This window comes from Podarcis bocagei (genome assembly GCF_964188305.1).
Source record: "Podarcis bocagei genome assembly, chromosome: 1".
NCBI lineage: Eukaryota > Metazoa > Chordata > Lepidosauria > Squamata > Lacertidae > Podarcis > Podarcis bocagei.
The window spans coordinates 50,513,323-50,529,941 of record NC_138125.1 but is presented as its reverse complement, the minus strand read 5'-3'; the positions used below and the strand labels follow the sequence as shown (position 1 = coordinate 50,529,941).

At 41.8% G+C, this 16,619-nt stretch overlaps 1 protein-coding gene across 4 annotated transcripts in view; it reads left to right on the top strand.

Annotated features, from left to right (window-relative positions):
* Positions 1–16,619, top strand: part of PALS1 (protein associated with LIN7 1, MAGUK p55 family member) — a 51,864-nt gene that overhangs the window by 12,309 nt on the left and 22,936 nt on the right. For 2 of the 4 annotated variants that reach the window (XM_081164797.1, XM_081164800.1), the window contains exon 2: positions 7,556–8,075. In XM_081164797.1, coding sequence (XP_081020923.1) covers positions 7,673–8,075 — 403 coding nt within the window. In that variant the 5' untranslated portion in view covers positions 7,556–7,672. Of the gene's footprint in view, positions 1–2,131; positions 2,198–2,628; positions 2,841–7,555; positions 8,076–16,619 lie in introns of all 4 variants that reach the window. The other 2 variants (XM_081164799.1, XM_081164798.1) reach the window with 2 other exon arrangements.

Genomic DNA, 16,619 nt, shown 5'->3' with positions numbered 1-16,619 from the left:
TTAAACCTGGCCCAACAGCATATAGTTGCCCCAACGCCCATGCAGTTGTTTCAACAAAATTGTCACAATCTGGCTGCTGCATTTTGCACTAACTGCAACTTCTAGTCAAGAGTTGACACACATAAGAGTGCATTGCAATAATCCAGTCTTGAGGTTGCATTGCATATATCACTGTAGCCATTTGTGGCATATCAGTCAAAGCTAGTAGAAAGCACTCCTAGCCACTGAAGACACTTGGCCTCCAGCATCAGCAATGGAGAAGTACTCTTAGCCTAACAGCCTGCTTCTTCAGATGTAGTTCAACTCCATCCTGAACATGCAGTTGATCAGACCTAGGAACTATTCACACATAGGACTTCAATCTTACCAGGAGTGAGGGGTTTTTTTTTTTATTCACCACTCCAGCCCACCTCTTAAGTCCAGGTACTGGCCAAGGACTTGTGCAGTAATACCTGATTCAGATGTTACAGAGAAATAGAGATGTGTGTCATCAGCATACTGATGACTCTGTGTCTGTGACCCAAATCACCTAATGACTGCACCCAGCTGCTTCATATAGAAGTTAAATAGCATTTGGGGAAGGGGCACTGCAGCATCCTACAACACAATTGCAAAGGAGCTGAAAGGCAGTCAACCAATGCTTACTGTCTAGAAATGATCACAGAAGTAGTGGAACCTCCTGTACTGTGTCCCCAACTTGCAGAGGTAATCCAGGAGGATTCCATCGTTCATGCTATTGAAAGCTGCAGCAAAAGTCAAGCAAGAGTAAGAGTAGCACTCGCTCATCCCCCTAAGACAGTGGTTCTTAAAGGATGTGGCGCACCACAGGTGTGGCAGGAGAGGATAGCAAGTGTGGTAGGAATATTCAAGGACAATCAAAGAAACATTTAAACATTTCAGTGCAGTATAGTTAGTATTAAAAAAAAAAATTAAAAAAAATCTGTGATCAGAAACAGTATCCATGCCTCTCTCCAAGAGCATGGGCTATTATTCTACAGTTCTCCACGACATATTGTGAACAGGGGTTTTCAACTCTGACAATTATGAAAGATCAGAAAAGAGAAAGGCTTCTTTGTGGTGTTGAGGAGATGAGTGTTTATCTCACATTAGACCTAATATAAATGAGATTACCCAGCAAAAGGAAGCTCCCACCTCTCACTGAGTTTGTATAATACTTAAGGTACATATGTGAGAGGCTTGTTTATAATTGTATTTTGAGAATGATTCATGTTCTTATGTAGCTGCGTTCTTTTATAATTTCTGGATGTCTCATGGTCATATTATAAAGTAGTTGTGTTCTATGTGTTTTAGCACTGCTAGGGGTTGTTTCTTTTTGTTTTCCAATGTATTTCTTATCAATAAACAATTCTGTGTGGCACAAGCAAATTTTTATTCTGAAGGGGGGGGGGGGTTCCAGAGAAGCAAATTGCCAGGAGCTAAAGAGCAGCTAACCATGATGTTGAACTGTTTTGGAAGAAGGTTTGGATCTGAAGTGTCTCTTGCATTTGTTCATAGAGAAGTTGTCCATTCTCCCCCATCCCTGGTGTCCCATACTGTAACCACTCTTGGTAGCCCTTTGATCATCAAGTGGATTTTTGGAGGACATGAAAGGCTGTACCAAGAAATGGGGTATGAAAAGCCACTGTGTTCATGAATAACTGTGTGTTGTTCTTTGGAACAGTGTTTAAAATTCGCCATGTGCATTTTGTTCCTGGCTATCTGTACTTGCAACCAAGTGAAGATGCCTAGGTTCCAGGATGGTGCCTGACGTCTCCACCTTCTGGAGGTGCATGCTTGGGGATGCTTGGATCTTGACTGTTTTCACACCCTAGCAACACATCCTGTAGAATTCTATTCATTACATTTTATCTGCACAATCAGAATGAATTTCAGGAACCAAAAAGTCATATTGAAAAATACCACATTTGAACCGACTGGCCCCAAAATGGCAACTAGGCATTCCATTTTGGCAACTGTAACTCTGGTTTGGCACCTAGCTTATATATCTGAGTTTCTAACACTGCTTTGGAGCCAATCAAAATGGGTTTCACAATATTTATAAGTGAGACCTATAACACTTAATTACATTTTCTAAGAGGTGGCATTGAAAATGTCATTTTACCTGTGCCAGGAAACTGATGTCTGATCCTCCAGGTTGTATTATTGATTGGTTGGAGAAACTAGAACTACTTTGTAGGTGGGTAGACTCTTTTCCCCCCTTTGTGAATAAGCTTTACAGGAAATGAATAGTGGGGATATCTGTTCATGGTGATTGGAAGACCAATAAATCAGCTGAACTGTTAAGCAGTCCACTCTTCAAGGTTTTCTAAAGTGCACACTGCATTAGTATAAGTGAACCTGATAGTTTACACTTTTAAATTAAATCTACAATTATTATTATTTTTCCTATCACATAAAGTGAATTTTCACCTGAGTCAGTATTAAGTGGTCTCAGATAACTGACGTAAATAGAGCAGATAGTTTACGTGCTGTTCTTTAGAGGTTTTGACATCATTACTTCTACTTACTAGGAAGCTTTAGCCATCTGCCAACTGAGCTTGATACAGCTAGTAGGAAGATGTAGTACAGCTTTGCATATGAGTAATCATCTAATTTTCTGTTTAACAGGCTTAGGATGCTAATCACTGTTACCTGACTTCAGTAGAAAAGAATCTGAGAAGACAGAGGAATGGCTGGTTGCGATTTCATGATTTAAGTTTTTTCTTTGCACAAGTTGCAGGCTAGCTGGCAGAGCTGTTGCTATGGAAACAGTCAGCTCCTGAGAGTGCCAATGGAATGCTAATCTGGTATAAATGAGGAGTTCCAGCTGCTGCCCAAAGGTGGGAGACATGAGAGAGGAAATGAAGGGAATTAAACCATGTTCCATTATTTCAGTATATATCTACTCAATATTGATTGGCATCTTTTTCAGGATCTATCTACTCAATGTTGGCATCTTTTTATATGAGCTTCAAAGACTGCAGTACCTGGAAATAAAATGCTTCCATTATAGATACAAAAATTAAAGTCTTCCGTTAGTGTGGTCATTTCCCACCATCTACGTATTTTAGATGTTTACTAGAAATTATGAAGTGACTTTGAACTCAATGTTGTTCTTAGTTAGTGCAATAATCAGGCTGTGTAGATTGGTGCACTGGTGTGATTAATCAACATTCTTCAGTCACAGATTTAAGTCCTGCTAAATTGGTGAGACTGACAACAAGCAAGGAGTTGATTTGGGACTCTTAGTGTTGTTCTCCAACTCTTTCCAACAAATTCTAAATTTGATTAAAAATAATGCTCTCTTTCCTTTTACAGAAACTGTATTGTGGTATTACTTGTTTAATTAAATTAATTAACTGCACATCTATAATGACCTTTGAACTTGTTTGTATTTGAAGACATCTTGCTCTGCTGTACCGTTGAAATCAATATGCTCAGATTCGATGTGCAAGAAAACCTTTAAAACAATTCTTAGTAGTACTTATTATATTTATATACCAACCTTCATGGAGACCACAGGGTGACATAATAATAATAAATAATTTTTTTATTTATACCCTGGCCTCCCTGGCCAGAGCAGGGCTCAGGGCAGCTAACACCAGTAAAATTACAATAAAAACATAATGGAGGGGGGAGAAACCAATTTATTAAAATATGGGTTAAAATACAATTTAAAATGCAGCCTCATTTTAATAGTAGCTCCTAGATAAAAAAACCCATAAGGGGCAGGAAACATAAGGGTCTGACTAGTCCAAATCAAAGGCCAGGCGGAACAGCTCTGTCTTGCATGCCCTACGGAAAGATGTCAAGTCCCGCAGGGCCCTAGTCTCTTGTGACAGAGAGTTCCACCAGATTGGGGCCAGTACTGAAAAGGCCCTAGCCCTTACAACATGAAACACCTTGGTCTTGCCTTGGTAATGGACTGGATGAGAGCCAACAAACAAGCTCAATCCAGATACGAATGAGGCTCTGTTAGTGGGCAGTTCTCTAGACAGGATGGATGGAAGGTTCCCTGCTCTTGATGGGGTTTCGCTCCCTCTGCAGCAGCGGGTATGTAGCTTGGGGATACTCTTGCATCCTTTGCTGTCACTTGAATCTCAGGTGGCCTCAGTGGTGCAGAGTGCCATCAGCTTCGGCTGGTGGCCTAGCTGTGCCTCTATCTGGAAAGGGATAACCTAATTTCTGTCGTCTGTGCTCTGGTAAGCCTTTGTAGATGGTTTAGAAACTTCAGCTGGTGCAGAATTTGGTGGCCAGGCTGCTCACTGGTGCAAGAGGCTTTCAGCATATTACACCAATCCTGGCCCAACTACACTGACTGCTAATTAGTTTCCAGGCCCAGTGCAAAGTGCTGGTTTTGACCTTATAAAGCCTTAAACAGCTCAGGTCTGCAATACCTCAAGGACCACCTTTCCCCAAATGAAGCAACCCAGACCCTGCAATCATCATCAGAGGCTCTTCATGTCCCTCCTCCACTAGAGATCCAGAGGGTGGCAACATGAGAACAGGCCTTTTCTGCACTGACTCCCTGGTTGTGGAATGCTCGCCTTAGGGAGGCTTGCCTAGCGCCTTCATTACATATCTTTAGGTCCCAGGCAAAACCTTTCTCTGTAACCAGGCCTTTTAGCCTCATGAAAATTCTGTGGCCTTTTAGATGTGTTTGTGAAAAGAGGGAGCTTGGTTGGATTAGATTAGATTAGATAATTTCTGTTCTTTTGTATTTTTATGTCATGAACTGCCCTGTGAATTTTGGATGAAGGGTGGGGTGTGTGTGTGTGTGTGTGTGTGAGAGAGAGAGAGAGAGAGAGAGAGAGAGGGAGGGAGGGAGGGAGGGAGGGAGGGAGAGTAATCCTGGGCCATTAGCTGTGCTGATGATTACTGGAGACCAACATTATCTGGAAAGTCACAGGTTGCCTAACTCTGGCATAACACAAATGGAGTTTTTATAACTTTTAAATTGATCCTAATAATTTAAATTTAATTTAAATTTATCCTTATGTTTTTCATTTTTAGTCTAATGAATCAATGTGATTTATAAATAGACCATTTTACTTAAAATCTTTATTTTTCTGGCTTATTTCATAGTAAAATCATGAAATATCTCCCAGTTTCTCTTGTACATTCATGCTCTATAGACAAAATAGCTTGGTGACTTACTTCTGCTTGCTTACCCTTTATGAACTAGACATTTACTTACACATATTTGAGCTTGTAAAACCTAGTAGCTGGAATGACTTCTACTGTTCCTGAGACCAGTGTCCCTGACTGTTAGTGTGTTTTTCTCACCCACCAACTTTCTCTCTCCTGTCAATCCACAAGGAATCTTGCTTAAAGAATGCACTTGCAAATCAATATAGTCCTGGTTATTTATGATTCTTCAGATTTTGTAGTATTACACTTTTAATTTAATCATTCAGCTTGTAGTATAACGTTAAACATAGCATGTTTTCTTTATTACTAATTGCTAAGACCAAGGCCGATGTACTCCTCCAGATTCTATCATTTATTTTAAGTAGATGGGAGTAAAGGGAATTAAACAGTGTAAACAGAAACTTGTTTTACTAAGTTTGAAACTTTGTCATGGTCAGTCTTTCCTTAACAGCCATCATGTGCTAATTAAATGATGATCACTCAGACCATTCAGCAATAAAGTTTTTAAAAAGTACACCTCCTGTATGTTACATAATTTGAAGCCGGTATCCTTTATGTTTTTTGCATAAACCACAATATTCAAAATGAGATATGCCAACTGTGGATTGTGAATCAAAGTGGGAAGGAATCCTCCCAGTTTGAAACCAGTGCAGAATAATCATTTTCTAAACTATAAGCTTTGAAGATGGGAATAATGTAACCAAAAACATTTTTAGTCGTTGTTTTAACTGAACTGTTGTTATTCTTCTGAGTAACAAAGGCAAATGAGAGAGGTCAGAAACTGATAATGGTGGCCTACATGGTGGTCTACAACAGAGGCACAGTTAACCTGAAGCTAGGTAACAGAACAATCTAAAGGACTAGCCAGGAACAGCAGAATAGGACAGGGTGGCAGATCCACAACTGCATCTAAAGTCCTACGCCTTCTACCAGCCTTGGTAAAAGGTGTGGAGGAGAGGGCAGTTGTTCCTGACATTTTTTGCTGCATTAGTTCCATTAGTCATTGCCACCAGTGGGAACATTGCTGGTGGTAGCATTCACTTTTCCAAACTTTCATTGGACATGACAGGGTTCCTTTATTGTGGTGGAGTTAGTAGCTCCCACCAGCAGGCAGATCAGGGGTTAGAATTGCTGTCTTAGTTGAGGGAAGACTGTGAGCCTTGAAAACTCATAGGAGGGAAATAAGGAAGCTCTCAGTGATTCCTAAAGCAAGGACTTTTACTGATGGGAAAATCTATGTGATAAAATTAGAGTAACAAACTTCCTGTAAATTAAATCTTCAGAACCTCCACATGCGGTCGGAATGCCTTAAAATCAAATCCTTCTGGACAGCAGTCCTACAAGAAATATGCAAAATAACTAAACATGTATTAGAACAGATCCCAGAACTGGCCGTAGTGAACATCTTCCAAGATAATAATGCCCACTCACATTATAAAGAGCTCATAACCCACCTTCTCTCAGCAGCCAGAAGCATCATAGCCAGACACTGGAGAGACCTGTCAGAAGTAAGCATAGACCAATGGTATCAAATAGTATGGAAAAAAGCCTTATTAGAAAAACTAACCATTAAACTGAAACTGACACGGAGACAAATAGGAGACGACGCCTTCACCCTGATATGGTTCCCCTTTATCACATACGTAACCCAACAAGACAACAAGAATCCGCTGACAGCATGCAAACCATTTTGGCTAACCTGATCCAAAAATACACACACACACACCCCACTCACAAACAAAAACAAATCTCACTACAGCCAACCAAAGATAACCTACCACACCTTAGGCCCCACCCCCAACCTCTCACAGCCAAGGAAGTAAACAAGCAAATAGTAAGAGAACCCATACAAGTGATGCTGACACAAAACCCCACACAAACACTAAGTAGAAGAATAGAAGAATTGCCACCTGACCCCACCCCTATCACCATTCCCCCTCTTTTCTTCCTAACCTCAAACTCTGTGCAACACTCGCGTCTCACAACAAATGAAACTGATCTGAAATAAAATACAACTTGAAAAAAGACAATGCACATATTTTGGTAAACAAATAAATCTTTAATAATTTTTTTTAAAAGAACAACTAATTACTAAATCATATTATGTTGTCCTTATCCAAGTACCGATTCACCTGTGTGCATTGCACATACAGCCTTGGGAACTTTTAGGTTACCTGCTGGTTTTGAGGGTCCTTCCCTTCCTCTGCCAGTGTAGTTATCTGCATTTGTACATGTAGCAGTGTACAAATTCGCCCACAATATGAGCAATTGGCTTTTTACCTTGGAGGGAGAATGTGGAAATCTCTGTACCCAAGTATTTCTGCTAAATTTACTGATAGCAACTGAATGTAACTGTAACATTAGGTGAAGTTAATTTTACTGTGTTGTTTTTATATTTTCTCAGATTTTCTTGTTGGAAATTTATTTTCATCTTGATCTGGTGACGCATATGAAGAACTGGTTCATTCTATAATGGATTTTAAGTGGTACCTTCAGGAAAATAGGCCTTATAATAGAGTTTATGTCTGACAAGTGGTACAACTTACTGCATACAACAATGACAACCTCTCATATGAATGGGCATATAACAGAAGATTCTGACAGTGAAACAAAAAATGTGGATCTTGTACCGCTTGAGGAGCCTCAGAGGCACAGAGAGATGGCTGTTGATTGCCCTGGTGATCTGGGAACCAGGATGATGCCACTGCGGAGGAGTGCTCAACTTGAGCGAATTAGACAACAACAAGAGGACCTAAGGCGAAGGCGGGAAGAAGATGGAAAGAAACAGGAACTGGACCTTAATTCTTCTATGCGGTTGAAGAAGCTAGCTCAAATTCCTCCCAAAACTGGAATAGACAACCCTATGTTTGACACAGGCGAAGGAGTTATTCTAGAGAGCCCACATTGTGCTGTGAAAATCCTAGGTATGTATAACTTGGAATGAAACTTTTTAATGAAACTCCTGCTGGTGCCAAATGCTGCAGCTACACAGTTGATGGGGATAGACTATCACCAGCACCTAACTCTGGTGCTCAGAAATTTTTCACTGGCTGCCCATATGCTACCAAGCCAGGTTCAGGGGGCTTGTATTAATTTACAAGGCCCTTAACAATTCGTGTCCAGGATACCTCAAGGATCTCTTAATCACTTGTATCCCTAAATTGAACACAGGTCTTCAGGGGAGTCACTGTTAGCGGTTCCCCAAGGATCATATACACAGCCCATAACCACCAGGTTCCGTGTGTTTAGAACTGTGGGCCCAATTTTGTGGAACTTCCTTCTGGTTGACGTCAGACAGGTCCCCTCCCTACTGAACTTGCAGCATCTAATGAAGACCTTTTTTTCCCCTACCAGGCATTTCATTTGAAGTTTGATGTTAACGGCTTTAATTGATTTTTACTTTTTGTATTGTATCATTGTAAACTACTTAGAGACAATTGTAGTATAGCAGTATAAATTGTTCAAATAAATAAAATTTAGGAATCATGTGCTCTGCAGGATAACATTTGGAGAGCGCTTTAAAATGTTGCTTTTATATTTGTTTTAAGTTCAGAAAGCATTTCAGAAACTTACTAGGCAAAGCACATGCCATGCATGAATATGAGATGCATACTAATGAGAATGAACAACAGAGAGGCTCTAAGCAAAATGTTTGTATTGCAAATAAATTAATGCAAATCTAACATACTGAGATGTTCAGGAGAAATACATGGTAAGCCAAACAGCCATGCCTGGGGAGACACCAGGCAAAGGGCAGCAATAATATTTGCTATGCCTGACAGGACTGGAAGTTAACAGTTAAAAATTAGTGTCGCTATACATGAACAAGCAACAGAGCTACTGCCTGGGCACATAACAACAACAATCCTATTATAGCTTAGCCAAAGTATGTATAACTGAAATAATCACACATTTACCCTCTGTTTATTCCACCTCCATTTTTCCCATTCCTGAAGCCCTTAGTGTGAGGACCTGTCAAGAAACATGTACATGGATAGTGCTGTATAAATTAATAACTAAATGATAGTGCAGAATTTATGAAAGCAAATATCTATTCCCCTAGGTTTGGACTATATTCCTATATACATTCCTACTGATGGGCATATTATTTGAGTAAAATGATGACCTAATATAATTGTTGGAGTAAATTAAGTGTAAAGCAGTAAGATATCTAAAGGTGGTTAAAGGTAATTTTCTAGCTGCTATAATGTTAGACTGAAAGTTTTCTTTATATTATGGGAGTTGATAAATCACACCATACTGGGTTGTGCAAATTCTTGTCTAGTTCATTTTCTGTCTCTTCAACACCTAAGTCTCTAGTTGCAGTGACCTCTGGAGGCAAAGCAGTGGCTATAACGATAGCATGTCAAGTCAGACATCATGCCACACAAGTTATGATTTGCAATTCACCTCAAACCATAATCATATATACACTAATAAGAATTGGCATTCAAAAGAACCAGGTTTGTTATGTAGCTAAAATAGCACCATCCAAACACAAGAGGAGATACAGTGGTGCCCCGCAAGACGAATGCCTCGCAAGACGAAAAACCCGCTAGACGAAAGGGTTTTCCGTTTTTCGATGCGCTTCGCAAGACGAATTTCCCTATGGGCTTGCTTCGCAATATGAAAACGTCTTGCGAGTCTTGCGATTTTTTTCGCTTCCCCCCCTTTTTCTAAGCCGCTAAGCCTTTAATAGCCGCTAAACCGCTAATAGCGCTAAGCCGCTAAGCCGCTAATAGGGTTGCTTCGCAAGACGAAAAAACCGCTAGACGAAGAGACTCGCGGAACGGATTATTTTCGTCTTGCGAGGCACCACTGTAGAAGCAGGGTTGATTCCCACATATGACAGAAATATGGTAACATTTTAAAACTAAACCTTAAGGAAGGAACCCACACAATGCTGACTGGTTTGCAGGATGGGCACAGAAAAGGGGGTAAATGAAGAGGATTAAGGCTTGAACAGGAGCACTCTACACTGAAACATTTTCTTGTAGTCCGTACCCGTAACTTGATTTGCGGTTTGCTAGCCAGTTGCTAACCATCCTTTGTCAATTCAGACATCACATGCAACCATGATTAAGTGTCAGTAAATATGGCTGGGTAGATCATCTGAACTGTTTTGTAGTAAGGAACTTGGGTAAAATTGCCGCTGGACTTAAAAGAAAATGTTTCTGGAACAATACATGGTTTTTAATGAAAGTAGCTACATCCATCATAGGTAATCACAACAATATAGATATGCACTTTTACTTTCATCTGCAACAAATGATTTGTTAGCTACAATATAATAGTGTTTCAATTCTTCAGTTCAGTTACTGTTACTTTGCATCAATTTTATAAATTGTTGACCTGTGTTGCCTTTAAAGGCATTGGTTGTATTTTAACTTTATAAACATGACTTAGAGCAGAGGTCAGCAAACTTTTTCAGCAGGGGACTGGTCCACTGTCCCTCAGACCTTGTGGGGGGACTATATTTTTTGGGGGGGGATGATGCAAGAGCACCATGAGCCCCGGTGGCTGCTTACCTGTGACTTGCGAGCAGCAGGGGGTGGCGGGGCGATGAGCGCGCAAAAGGGTGGCCGCTTGAGTGCTGCTGCTGGCACCAACAAAGCCCACCCCCCTTCCTCCTCTAGGCAGGGCGGGGAGAAGCCAGGAGGAGGGAGGGAGGAGCCACCGCCCTTGTGTGAGGGAGAGGAAGGGAGAGGGAGAGGAAGTGAGAGGGAAAGAACACGCGCTGGCAATCCACGCGGCAATTCCCGGGCTGTCCGCGGCAATTGGGCCTGATCCAGCCCACAAACCTTAGTTTGCCTACCCATGACTTAGAGCAAGCAGTCTGAACCTGTTGCTGTGGTGATGAGAAGAGATTTAATTTGAGAAAATGCTACAGTTGTGACTTGATTTTTGCAGACCAGTAACCAGTCTTGGATACAGTAGATGTAGGGGGTCCAGTATTCATTCTCTTAATTCTTTATTTCATTAAAAGATTCTGCTTTCTGTAGCCAAAGTCCTAACCAATGCCCAGGCATTGTTTCCCCAAGCTTAATTTTTCATAGCATTCCGCATGGAAATGCTGCAGAATTGTTATGTGGATCTGACTGCATTCTGCCTTATGGATTTTACTCATGAGAGTGTTCTGCTAAATTCCTGGCAGTTACAGTGTCGTGCAGGGAGGATTAATATATGTGAAAGCCCATCACAGCAGGTGTGGAATGGCTTAATCTCTGCTGAGAGAGAACCCATCCAAGGATGGCTTTCACTATTTGGAAAAGCTCTGCCAGATGGGACTTCATGGAGACATTGGCAACTGTCACCAAAATACAGCCTGAGTAGCATTCACAGCCTAGGCATTGGTTAGGACCTACTAGTCGGCAACGCTCTTGTTCCATGTGTAGTCCTTCTTGATACCATTTACCATACATGTTGGTTCTGTAGGGTGGCAAGCCACTGAGGCTGGCTTAAGCGTGCTTACAGATTAGCCCCATCAGTTCATTCTGATGGTTTGTGGGGAGAAAGACCCAGAGGTTTAGAATTCTTTTGGTTGCATCCAAATCTTTAACATTAACTTGCTAAAGCAACATTCAGAATAGGGATTTCCTTCAGCAGGGGTGGAAAGGATTAAACGACATCTGCAGGGATTATGGTTTTTCACCTGTTTTAATATTTTTTGACTCTGTCTTTCTTCAGTCTCCAGTAAAATAAGACTGACATTTTATGCATTAGTGCATAAATACTAGAATAAATACTTGCTAATTTGAGGAACTTGTAGGGGAAATACTCACATTTATGTGAAATTTTGCAGATCACATGTAAGTGAGGTCTCAAGTCTTCAAAGTAGTTGTGCTTACGAGTAGCTGAATATTGACATCTTTAAATTTCAAAGGGTAGAAGAAAATAAGCACTAAAGAACTGCACTGTGTATTTATAGCATGGATTTTTCTGTAAGCGTGGCATATTTTCTGCTTTCTAGATTCAACATTTGACACTTTTGCTGAACTTCAAAACAAAATTCTAGCTTGCTCTGAAAGCTGTCAAACTTGGTTTAAATGTGTGGCTGTGCAAAGAATTCTATATCTTTTATTTTATTTTATATTTTATTTTATTTGGAAAGGAGCAGCATATACCGTATTTTTCGCTCTATAACACGCACCCGACCATAACACGCACATAGTTTTTAGAGGAGGAAAATCCGTAGGCATGCCACCCGTAGGCATTCCCTCCATAACACGCACAGACATTTCCCCTTACTTTTTAGGAGGAAAAAAGTGAGTGTTATGGTGCAAAAAATACGGTAACTGCTATTGTACCCTAGGAATGTGGCAGTTTGCTAACATTGTTCCTTCCCTCACTAGTTTGTCATATGAGTACTTTTCCTCAAAAATCATAAATGAATAAATCAAACACTTCACCCATTGATATACCGTACTTTTCCATCTATAAGACTCCCCCATGTATAAGACACCCCCCCCCTATTTTGGGGGACTCAGTTTTAAGAAAATGAGAGGAGATAGCACAAAGTTGTTGAGCTTTCCCCCCCCCCACACACACACAGCTGCGGGCAGGAAACACCCTCTAGATCGTTTCCCTCATGCTGTGGCATCGGGGGACGTTGCACTCCCGCCAGCCAGCCAGTTGGCTGGAGTGCAACTTCCCCTGATGTTGCTGCATGCGGGAAACAATCTAGGGAGTGTTTCCTGCGCACAGTGGCATCGCAGGAAGTTGCACTCCAGCCAACCGGCGGACGGGTGTGTCGCTTCCCCCCCCCCATGCCACTATCTATGTATTGGATGACGCCAGTTTTTTGGCACGATTTTTGAGTTAAGAAACCTCGTCTAATACACGGAAAAATACGGTATTACTGTTCTGTATGTTAAGCATAAGTGATTCTGCATTTTTAATAACACATACTCACACAGGACTATTGTTTCTGTTTGCATTTGTATTTTTCTTCAGGATGCAAGTTGGCTATAGTTTGAATTTTGTTTTTCAAGGAAGAAAGCAAAAAACAAAACAAAACACCCCTACAGCTATTCCCTCCTCTTCCTCATTATTTTTTTTTTTACTTTAAATATAGCTGCTTTTAGATTTTGTCATATTTAAATCATGCATGCATTGCCTTGGGTTGTAAATTTCCAAAAGAAAATGGTCCTTTCACCTGTTAATTACTAGTGATGTTCCCAAATAAGAATTTGCTTCAGAGAGCAGGGCATATATTATTGCCTGTCCTACTCTTCAGAGATGCCTAGTTCAACATTTATTCAATATGACCCAGCACAATTTCCTCTGCCTCCTTCAAATCTGCTTTCCTGTCATGCTGAAAAGGAATCCTCCCCTTAGTTGCACTTCCGTTTATTCTCTGGTATTAATTTGAGTGATATGCACATTGGATGTCTACCCTGTTGCTGCTGAAATCAGAAAATATAGAGTATCGCATAAGGTAAAAGTAACAGTTCCAAAGTATTGAGAAGAAATCTTGCTTTATTGTGAGTAAACCATTTTCTCTTCAAGTTTGGGAGAGGAAGGGTGGGCAGCTTTTTCCTTCTGCTAGCATATCTTTGTACTTATTGAGATGCTTCTCTGCTTCAGACCTTTGTCCACCGTCAGCATGAGAGAAGAGCTAAAAAGCTCCTGTACATATACAGAATACCATTTGTAGTACTTTTTGTGCCAGCCTATGTTTTCTTTTAATTGTGAAAAGCTGTGGGGAGTAAATATTAATGTATGACTCGTCGCTTTAGCTAGAAAATGGGAGTTATTGTGATGTATCTATATTTTTAAGACCAACATACCAAATCTAGAATTAAACTTGTAATGCCTATGTTGCTGTTTGTGAAGCCAAGATAGAATAGGGTTGTCTTTACTGTATGAGAACAGTGGAATGTTTTTGCTCTTTTACCTTTTCAACATTCACTCTTATTGCAGTCCTTCTTTAGCCTCTTAAGGTGTTCATATTTTGTGAGAAGAGGTGGTGCTTGGGGGAAATTCTCCCCCCCCCCAACACATTCTGTGTGTGTGTTGTGGGGGGGCAGCCTTCATGCTCTGTTCTGGGTTCTTTGAGCTGCCAGAGTTCATATCTGGAAGAGAGAGAATACAGGAGCACAAGAAGTGTTATAAGAGCCTTGTTTTTGTTGGGAGGAGGTGGTTATGCAGAAGAGGCAAAATGCTAAGCAGGCTAATGTACCCATCACATGTGTATTAATAATTTCTGAGGGTGGGGTGGGGCGGGGCGAGAGAAATATTTCTGCAGAGTTAAAATTATACTGCAATTATGGGTACAAATTGCCTATCAATTCGTATTAACATATTAAACTGGCTTGCGTGTCACATTAAACCATAGGTTAGCTCAGAAGACTCTGCTTCACTCCTCCCTTGCTCCTTTCATTAGTGTGCTAGGAAACAAACAAACCAGAGGCTTCTCTTTCCACAATATGTGAACCTGTGCTCATGGTTTCTTTTTCTCCCAACAAACTACAATGGTAAACTCATTGACTTTAAATCAGAGTTTATCCTATGGTTTAAAGCGACATATGAACCAGGTCATTCACTTCCAATATAGTATGTCTTTTGGCGACTTTTTATGTTGCCTTTCACTAAATGTTTCTGATAAAATATGCATGCCACCTGTGTCTAGATATTACTTACCGTATTTTTCGCCCTATAGGACGCACCGGCCCATAGGACGCACCTAATTTGGGGGGGTCGCACCTATTCTGGGGGATCCCAGCCCCCAGAATATGCAGCTCTCCGCAAGTGTGGGAGCCCAGCGCCACAGCTCCCACAGCTTGCGGAGAGCTGCTCAAAGCTAAGCCTGGGCACGCTGCGCCTCCGCCCTGTCCCCCAAGCTTGCGGGGCTAGTGGCAGGGAGAAGTGGGCTTCTCCCCCCCCCCCCGCCAGCCTCCGAACCAGGTCGGGGGACAGCGGGAAGGCGCAGTGCGCCTCCCCGCTGTCCCCCAGCTTGTGGGGCTGGCGGGGAGAGAAGCTCGCTTCTCCCCCCACCAGCCTCCGAACCACGGGAGACAGCGGGATGGCGCGCTGCGCCTCCCCGCTGTCCCCCAGCTTGTGGGGCTGGCGGTGGGGCTTTCCTGAAACCTGGAGAGCGAGAGGGGTCGGTGCGCATTCGCCCCATAGGACGCACACACATTTCCCCTCCATTTTTGGAGGGGGAAAAGTGCGTCCTATAGGGCGAAAAATACGGTACTTTTAAACCCTTCTCAAGAATGAATCTTTACTACTTTTCAAAGAATCTTTACTACTTTTCAAAGTACAAAATGAGATAAAAATCATTTATGTTCCAATGAGAGTTCACGACTCAAGAATTCATTTTCTGTTCTCTTTTCCTTTCATATTTCAGGCTGTCTGTGTGTGTGTGTGTTGTGGAATGATAGAGCTATCTCTGCCTTATCCTCTACTCCTCCTCCCCCACAATTAAACTATTTGGCTTTAAGCCATAAGAAAGTTGTGACTTTTACATCCGTAGAACTGACAACAGTGCATAATTTATCTTCCTTTGTGTAATCATCTGGGCACAGTGGTGTTATGAACCCTTCCTGTTCAGGAAAAACAGTCTCATGAGTGTGAGCAGTTCTGAATTAAGTTGTGTGGGACACCCAGAAGAAGTGGCATGAAGTTCCAGGGAGGAATAGGATCCTAAAGCAAGTGCTGCTACTACCAAACAAGACCTACATAGACTGTTCCTTGATCGTGGACCCTTAGTGATCTACCGTATTTTTCGCTCTATTAGATGCACCGGACGATTGGACGCACCTAGTTTTTAGGGGAGGAAAACAAGAAATAAGAGGGAGGGAGCACTCCTCTATCTTTGCTCAGGAGGCTTTGCGGGGCTACCCCTGAAGCCAGGAGAGCAAGCTGGATCGGTGCGCACCGATCCCTCTTGCCCTCCTGGCTTCAGCGAAAGCAAGCCTACTGGCTTTCCTCCCGCAAGAGCCGCGCGCTCTTTAAAGGGAGCGCGGCTCTTGGGGGCTTTTCTGGGAGGTGGGGGAAGGGACAGAGCCGTTCACTCTGGCATAAGCCAAGACAGCCAGCGGGATGGATCCCACTCACTGTCCTGGCTTCCTCTTTTACCTTGCACATCACAGCAAACCACAGTGAGTTGTTTACAATGAACACACTGAACTCTCCTGTTTTGATCTTCCCTGGTATTACATGAGAGAAATAAATCACAATTCCTGACTGAGCATTGTATCTGAAATAGGGTTTTGTTTGCACTCCAAACAAGCCACAATGTGAAGCCAAAGTTTCACTGTGGTTTAGTGCAGAGGTGAGGAACCTCTAGCCCATGCGTCATTCTTGGCCCCCAGGGGGTCCAGTTTGGCCAGTGAGGCTATTTTTCCAAAATCATGTCCACCTGTCAATCTGCTGATATTTTGCATGTCATCTGATGCCCAGGAGAGCAGGGTTCAATTTTGCCTTTGCTGTGCACCTGTTTCCAGACAAAGCAGCAAAATTTA